At 47.0% G+C, this 8562-nt stretch overlaps 1 protein-coding gene across 1 annotated transcript in view; it reads right to left on the bottom strand.

The window, feature by feature from the left end:
* The window catches only part of trpc5a (transient receptor potential cation channel, subfamily C, member 5a), a gene marked incomplete at both ends in the record, with an annotated part of 62908 nt that overhangs the window by 20347 nt on the left and 33999 nt on the right, over positions 1 to 8562 (bottom strand). Inside the window, 3 exons of the mRNA XM_083937139.1 lie at positions 1124 to 1324; positions 3420 to 3559; positions 4366 to 4564. Of these exons, the coding sequence (XP_083793265.1) occupies positions 1124 to 1324; positions 3420 to 3559; positions 4366 to 4564 (540 nt within the window). The remainder of the gene's footprint in view (positions 1 to 1123; positions 1325 to 3419; positions 3560 to 4365; positions 4565 to 8562) is intronic.

Raw genomic sequence — 8562 nt, 5'->3', positions numbered from 1 at the left:
GATGTAATGGAACCGGCCCGCGGCGTCCTTCACACCGTCAGCGGAGGATCAAAGATGCAGCGCGTTGTTCAGTTTGCAGAGAAGACAGAGTTTTTATCCTTCAGCTCTTTTTTTTTACCCCATATTTTGACCGCGGACGACTGAAGCGAGCGTCCGCAGACACTGAAACGACCACTAAATGTGCTCGTGAGTGAACTCTGTGTGTGCTCTCTGGCTCCAGGTTGCAAAAATGTAGATAAATATCTTTTTTCAGGGTTTTTAGTCACGCGTCGACCTCTTGTTCGTGCACGTTTGTTGCAGAAATGCTTCAGGTCGAAGGAGGCAGCAAAGCGTTCCACTGCACCGTGTAGAGCAGGGGTGTCAAACTCAGGCCCGTGGGTCAAATCTGGCCCGCGGTGTAATTATATGTGGCCCCTAAGATCATATCCAGGTTCTGTGAGAGCTGGCCCGCGAGTGTAAAGCACACACACGTCTACTTTTCTGTTCACACACATGAGCATCCATGCACCAGTCTCTGCAGACACACTGAATCCACCCCTCCCCAAAAACGCCCAAAAGAAAGATGGAGGACAGGAGCTTTCAGCAGATGATCTGTGTGTGAAGGTAAAGAGCTGTTTGTCACCGTGGCTGTAACCAAAGAATCAAACAGAAGAAACACCACGACAAGAACAAGGAGCTGCACTGGAAAGGGTCAACGTTACACATCTGGAGAGAAGGGACACATGCACGTTTGCCCTCTGTGAGTTGGAGTTTGACTCCCATGATGTAGAGGATGTAATGTTAAAGCTAGGGTTTACCATTTGGCGTATTGCTAATTACTATTAACACCATTTATACGGCGCTCATGGTTCTGTAGTCCGAACCACACGATATGAAGCAAAAATCCAGTTTATCCGCCGTAGGCCTGCAGAGAAATGGGCCGTACCCTCCATCCTCTCCCCTCCCTCTCTGTAAACTTTGAGCGGCTAGCGATTAGCTTAGCAGCCCAGCTACCAGAGCCTCTGTTACCTTGGAGACGGAAAAGGCCGACGCCAGCAAGCGGCTTCTGCTCACCCCCAGCGACGAAGGTTACAGAAAGCGTGAGTGGAGCGAGGAAAGCCCAGTCAGAACCATCAGAACTCACCAGGCAGTAGATGAAGAGGAACTTGAGGATGTCCAGCAGCATCCTCCCCAGGGAGATCTGCAGGGGCCCCAGGTGCGAGTTGGCGGTGAAGAGGGAGATGAGTCTGAGCGAGCTGAAGATGTTGGCGATGGCGAACAGGGCTTCGGCGATCAGCGTGGGGTGCCACATCTCCCACTCCTCCCGGGGACGAGACGAGTTGTACTGCGGGGGGGGGGGACGTGTGGACAGGAAGAGGAAACAGTTTAACAGGAGCAGCTGGATGTTTCATCGCTTTGCTTTTTGGAGGAAATTGTCTTGAAGGTCATGGATGGATTAGTGAACAGGGGCCGACCCAGGGACATTTACAAAGCGACTAAAAAAGACTTAATTACTAAAAATAGACACAAAATGGATGAAAAACAGAGGTAAAACCACCATAGGGATGCAAAATGACCACAAACACACACAAAAACACTACAAATGGTCAAAAATGTCAACAAAATGAAACAAAATTAGTTAAAATATCTAAAAGTAGATGCATAACGCATACAACAGGACAAAAAATGACTAAATGCAGATGCAAAATGACAAAAATAGACATAAAACCACCACAGAGATGCAAAACAACCACATAGAAAAGTAAAGATAGTCTAAAAATAGATGCAAAACGGCAAAAACTTGATGCGAAACCACCACAGAGGGATGCAAAATGAGCACAAACACACACAAAAACACTATAAATGATGAAAAATGACGACAAAAGGAAACAAAATGAAGTAAAAAAACTAAAAACAGATAAAGAACATGAACAACAGGACTAAACATGACTAAATATGAATGTAAAATGACAAAAATAGACATGAAAGCACCACAGAGGGATGCAAAATGAGCCCAAACACACACAAAAACACTACAAATGATGAAAAATGTCAAAAAATTAGATAAAAACCCTAAAAACAGAAGCATAACATGTAGAAAAGGACTAAAAATGACTAAATACAGCTGTAATATGACAAAAACAGACATAAAACCCTGACAGAGGGATGCAAAATGAGCACAAACATACACAAAAACACTTCAAATGATGAAAAATGACGAGAAAATGAAACAAAATGAGGTATAAACCTAAAAACAGATGCTTAACATGTAGAACAGGACTAAAAATCGATGCCAAACGGCTACAAAGGGATCCTAAATGTCCGTGTGTTTGATTCTGTAACGATGGCAGCGCTCAGTCTGCTGCTAACGTTTGCTCATCTTGTTTCTCTGACACTTAAAGTCGACGTGAGACGACTTTAACTCTTCATCTGTTCAAATATAAAGTTAAAAAACATAAAAATCATGAATAATTCTGATGAAAAGATCATAAAAATGAGATGAAACGGGATAAAAACGTCCATCCAGGACACTTTCTAACACCTGCCTCTCTTCTCCTGTCATGTCGTGTCTCTCACACTCGTTCTTCTCTACCTCCGTCTGAAACTGTCTTTCAGGCTCTCGTCTCGTAACCCCGCCGCCCTGTCTTTTTCTCCCAGCATGCACTCTGTTTCCTGTGACGCTGTTATTCATCCGTCCGTCTCCGTCGCCTCACGCTCCACTTCCTCCTCATTCTAAATTCAGCCGTCAGACTTCCACAGGACTCCTGTCTAGTTAACGCCGCCGCGATTAGCACGCACGCACGCACGCATACGCACACGCACACACACACACACACACACACACACACACACACACACACACACACACGGGAGGAAACAGAAACTTGCACACGGACACACTTTCATTAATTTATAGACTCTGCGCACCTTCTCTCAGATGCTTCTGAACTTCTGTCTGTCTGTCTCTCCTTCACACACTCACACACTAAAAGTGGACACAGGCGTTAGCTCAATGCTAATACACAATGGGCAATACCATTAACGCGCTAATGGAGGTTAGCTTCATGATGGTGTTATCATCCTAGCAAGAAAAAGAACTCCTTTAGCTAGCACAACAAAAAGAAAAGGCTTTAAAAGACACATTTAAAACGACAGCTTACACACGCACACACACGCAAACACACACACACGCACACACACACACGCTCACACGCACACACACACACACACACAGTAGTGTCTTGCTGAACTGTGCAGCACATTGGTCGTTTAAAATGTGCTTTATAAATAAAGTTTGATTTGATTTGATGAATCCACTTCAATGCGTCATATTCTATAAAATCATCACACGTTTGAAGCGTGGATTAAAAAAAACAAAAAACATATTTTCCAGCTGATCCGAGAGGCTTTTCTTCAGGTTCAGGAGGAGGACCACTGACCTTGACGTAGGCGACGATCTTCAGGGAGATGGTTGCCAGGTAGAGCGAGTTCATGGCAAAGTCCATCAGGTTCCACCAGTCGTGGATGTACTCGGTGAATCCCCCGTCCCACATCTCCTTAATCTCTGCCCAGATGAAGCCTGAAACACACACACACACACACACACACACACACACACACACACAAACGCACGTATGAGCACATCAATGTCACACGTCACGTGTCCATGATCACAGCCTGATCTTAGCCTGATCACAGCCTGATCTCAGCCTGATCTTAGCCTGATCTTAGCCTGATCTCAGCCTGATCTTAGCCTGATCTCAGCCTGATCACAGCCTGATCTCAGCCTGATCACAGCCTGATCTTAGCCTGATCTCAGCCTGATCACAGCCTGATCACAGCCTGATCACAGCCTGATCACAGCCTGATCTCAGCCTGATCACAGCCTGATCTTAGCCTGATCTCAGCCTGATCACAGCCTGATCTCAGCCTGATCTCAGCCTGATCACAGCCTGATCTCAGCCTGATCTCAGCCTGATCGCAGCCTGATCACAGCCTGATCTTAGCCTGATCGCAGCCTGATCTCAGCCTGATCTTAGCCTGATCGCAGCCTGATCTCAGCCTGATCTTAGCCTGATCTCAGCCTGATCTCAGCCTGATCTTAGCCTGATCTCAGCCTGATCTCAGCCTGATCTCAGCCTGATCACAGCCTGATCTTAGCCTGATCTTAGCCTGATCACAGCCTGATCTTAGCCTGATCTTAGCCTGATCTCAGCCTGATCTCAGCCTGATCACAGCCTGATCGCAGCCTGATCGCAGCCTGATCGCAGCCTGATCTCAGCCTGATCTCAGCCTGATCACAGCCTGATCTTAGCCTGATCTCAGCCTGATCTTAGCCTGATCTCAGGTGTAAAAAATAAAGTTTGCCCTTTCATAGAAACTCACCCAGCACCCACGGGAGGATCATCCACTCCACGATGGTGGGCGGCGGCCCCTGCATGTGCAGGTTGGTGCGGGCGATGTGCTGCGAGGCCAGCAGCAGCAGGAAGAGGAAGGTCAGGTAGGACGCCGTGTGACAGATGAACTTGATGAAGGGCTTCTTGATGAAGCGGCCCAGAGCGCTCTTAGGAGCCAGCAGGTAGATCTGCGGAGGGACGGACGGGCAATCACAAGGCTGGAAGCATTCAGAACGGAAAAACAATAACAGCGAACCGAGGCCGGGCAGACTCCTCCGCGTGAGTGGAGCAACTTCTCACTGTCACCCGTGAATTTAAGATCAGCATATTAGGGAAAATGTGGGAGTTGTTGTACGAGACACACACAGAGCGCTGAGAAGTTAGCACCAGTATTTTGGCTCGGTCCATAACAGCAACTCCGTCAGCTGGTCACGTCTACAGCGCTACACTCGTCTCCATGGAAACAACTGACTGTTTACCGTCGCACAGTGTGACGTCAAACAATGACCACAAGACGTTTTCCTGTCGACACAAAACCGGACTTTACCCCGGACTCCGGTTACCAAAAACTCCGGTTTTAGGAGCAACAGCTGCGGTTACGTGCGGATGAAAGGACGAAAACACTGGTTATTCATACAGGCAGAAAAGAGAAGAAGCAGAAGAAGAAGAAGAAGAAGAAGAAGAAGAAGAAGAAGGTACAGGAGGACGAAGACATGAAAGGAGGAGATTAGAGAGAGAGAAGATAATGAGAAGCAGACGGAGATGTCCTTAAATGATCCATAATTAGGTCCTTTAAGGTAAAACACAAACAGAAGACGCTTGAACCGCGTGTTTGAACCGTGAAAGCGGAGAAAGAGAGCGTCCGCGTTGATGCTCAGCCCGTGAAAAACAGAGAAACACGCGGTTTCAAAAACGCCCGTGTTCGTGTGGACGGCCCCTCAGAGCGGCACGATACAAGTGAATCGCACCTGACGTGAAGACAAACTGTGACAGCAGAGATTAAACAGCGTGACAGGACGCGAGAAAAGCAAACGATGCACAGTGAAAACAAAGGCAGAAAAGAGAAGAAGAAGAAGAAGCTGAAGAAGAAGAAGAAGAAGAAGAAGAAGAAGAAGAAGAAGAAGAAGAAGGTACAGGAGGACAAAGACATGAAAGGAGGAGATTAAAGAGAGAGAGAGGATCATGAGAAGCAGACGGAGATGTCCTTAAATGATCCATAATTAGGTCCTTTAAGGTAAAACACAGACAGAAGACGTTTGAACCGCGTGTTTGAACCGTGAAAGCGGAGAAAGAGAGCGTCCGCGTTGATGCTCAGCCCGTGAAACAGAGAAACACGCGGTTTCAGAGGGGCACGATACAAGTGAATCGCACCTGACGTGAAGACAAACTGTGTCAGCAGAGATTAAACAGCGTGACAGGACTCGAGAAAAGCAAACGATGGCAGAAAAGAGAAGAAGAAGACGAAGAAGAAGGTGCAGGAGGAGAGAGGATGGAGACATGAAAGGAGGAGATTAGAGAGAGAGGATCACAGGAAGCAGACGGAGATGGAGAGAGAGATGAGCCGCTTCGTCCTTAAATGATCCGTAATTACGTCCTTAAAGGTGCGACACAGACAGAGGACGCGTGTTTGAACCCGTGTTTGAACCCGTGACAAAGGGAGCGTCCGCGTTGATGCTCAGCCGGCCGTCACCTTGAGTTGCCGCACAGCTCTTATTGTTATTGCCACTGTTATTGCTGTCGTGATGCTTGTTCACCCCGCTCTGCTCGTCTGCTCGCTCCCGGCAACCTCAACGCCCTGTGACTCACGCGTCACGCCAGAGAGGCTTCAAACGGAAGTGTTTACATTATTAAAACATTAATAACGTCATCTCATCAGAGCAATACTCTGAATACTGAATTATCCCACACACACGTCCATTAAGATCTGATGACTTTCTCTCATCGTGCGCGCTCTTTCTTCTGCTTTATTTCGGGTCCTTGAACGCACCGCGGCGGTCACAAACGTCACCAAAGAGACAAAAAACTCTTAATTTGTTAAGGTGTGTTTTCTATGGAAGGTCATTTCTGCCCATGTCATTAGAAAAAGTCTTGAAATAATGACTTGAGAAAGTTAAAGTCATTATTTTATAGTCATATCATTTTAATGGCTGACTTTACTCTTTCTCCTGCTTTATTTTGGGTCCTTGAACGCACCGCGGCGGTCGCAAACTCCACTAAAGAGACAAAAAACTGTTCAGCTAAACGCTAAAAATGACATTTGTTGAGGTTAATTTCTGCCAATGTGATTAAAAAAGGTCGTTATGGTGACACTTAATTACCGTGAAATAATGACTTGAGAAAGTTAAAGTCATTATTTTGATCGCGTCACCCTCCGGACAATTTCAGGCTAAAGTTCAATCAAGGTTTTTTATTTAACTACAGAGATTAATTACGCTTTAATGTTTTGAGTTAAGTTAACGGTGTGAAATTAACGTCTAACTTCCGAACTTTATACCTGAATATCACTTTAATGGTTTACTTTACTTTTGTCTTTACGAAAGTCGTCAAAAGGACGCTAACAAAGGTGAGTTAGCTGCGTGCTAAGCTACCTTCGGCCCTTCTGTTCACATAAATTTTAGTTACACTGTTCCACCTTTCGAAGGTTGTGTAACCACTTCTCCTACTGTGACGGAGTTTACATCGCCCTAAATTTACGATGTGGCTTTATCGTCCTCCATGCTAGTTTTCTTTTGTCCTGGATGCTAGCTAGCTAGCTAACATTAGCATAGGAGGCACACTCATTATTCCTGCCGCTACCCAATCCTTCATGCTAGCTTTCTTTTGTCCTCAATGCTAGGAAGCTAGCAAATGTAAGCATAGCATCAATGCTATCAACACATCCAGGACTTATATTCTGTCCTTCACAGTAAAAGCTCCTTAATTTCCATTTTTTAATGTAAAACACCACCTGAGGAGGGGGTCTGGAGTCTCCCTTAGAGAGAGGGGGAGAAGTTCAGCATCCGTGAGGAACTCGGAGTAGAGCCGCTGCTCCTTTGCGTTGAAAGGAGCCAGTTGAGGTGGTTCAGGATCATCTGGTAAGGATGAACCCTGGGCGCCTCCCAGTGGAGGTGTTCCAGGCACGTCCAGCTGGGAGGAGGCCTCGGGGAAGACCCAGGACCAGGTGGAGAGATTAGATCTCCACACTGGCCTGGGAACGCCTCAGGATCCCCCAGTTAGAGCTGGTTAATGTGGCCCGGGAAAGGGAAGTTTGGGGTCCCCTGCTAAAGCTGCTGCCCCCGAGACCCGACCCCGGATAAGAGGCTGAAGATGAGATGAGATGAGACCACCACCTGAGCATCGCCTAAATGTTCCTCATGCTTCCTCTCATCAAAGTAACTTTCATAAACTAGTTTGTCGTGTAAATGTCCGAGCACAAATACGATATTTTACTCGTAGATTATTAGAAGTCTGTAAATCAATTCCTCTTGCACTACAGAGGCGATCACCCAGGAAAGAGACGCTGCTCATGGAGGAATCGTTGGGTCTCTGTAAATCAGTGTGTGGTCTTTACTCTGTGTGTGTATCCGCAAAGCAATTTCAGTCAAAAACAACTGGACTGGTTGTTTGTCTAGGAAGACGTTTCACCTCTCATCCAAGAGGCTTCATCAGTTCATGTACGCATCTGACCAGGCTGGGACTGGACCAGGACCAGGACCAGGACCAGGCTGGGACTGGACCAGGACCAGGCTGGGACTGGACCAGGACCAGGACCAGGCTGGGACTGGACCAGGACCAGGACCAGGACCAGGACCAGGACCAGGACCAGGCTGGGACTGGACCAGGACCAGGACCAGGACCAGGCTGGGACTGGACCAGGACCAGGACCAGGCTGGGACTGGACCAGGACCAGGACCAGGACCAGGACCAGGCTGGGACTGGTCCAACTAACTGGTGTGGAGATCCAGGTATTTAACCTCTCACAAAGCCTCTTGGATGAGAGGTGAAACGTCTTCCTAGACAAACAACCAGTCCAGTTGTTTTTGACTGAAATTGCTTTGCGGATAACGACGACCTGGACGAATGAGAACATTCACAGGCTCTGTGTGTGTAAAGTGTCTTGAGGTACGTTTGTTATGATCTGGCACTGTAAATAAAATGAAAATGAATCAGAGACGTTACATAAACACATCCGACGACTTCTACACAT

This window comes from Echiichthys vipera (assembly GCF_963691815.1).
Source record: "Echiichthys vipera genome assembly, chromosome: 22".
Lineage (NCBI taxonomy): Eukaryota > Metazoa > Chordata > Actinopteri > Perciformes > Trachinidae > Echiichthys > Echiichthys vipera.
This window is presented reverse-complemented; position numbering and strand designations above follow the sequence as displayed.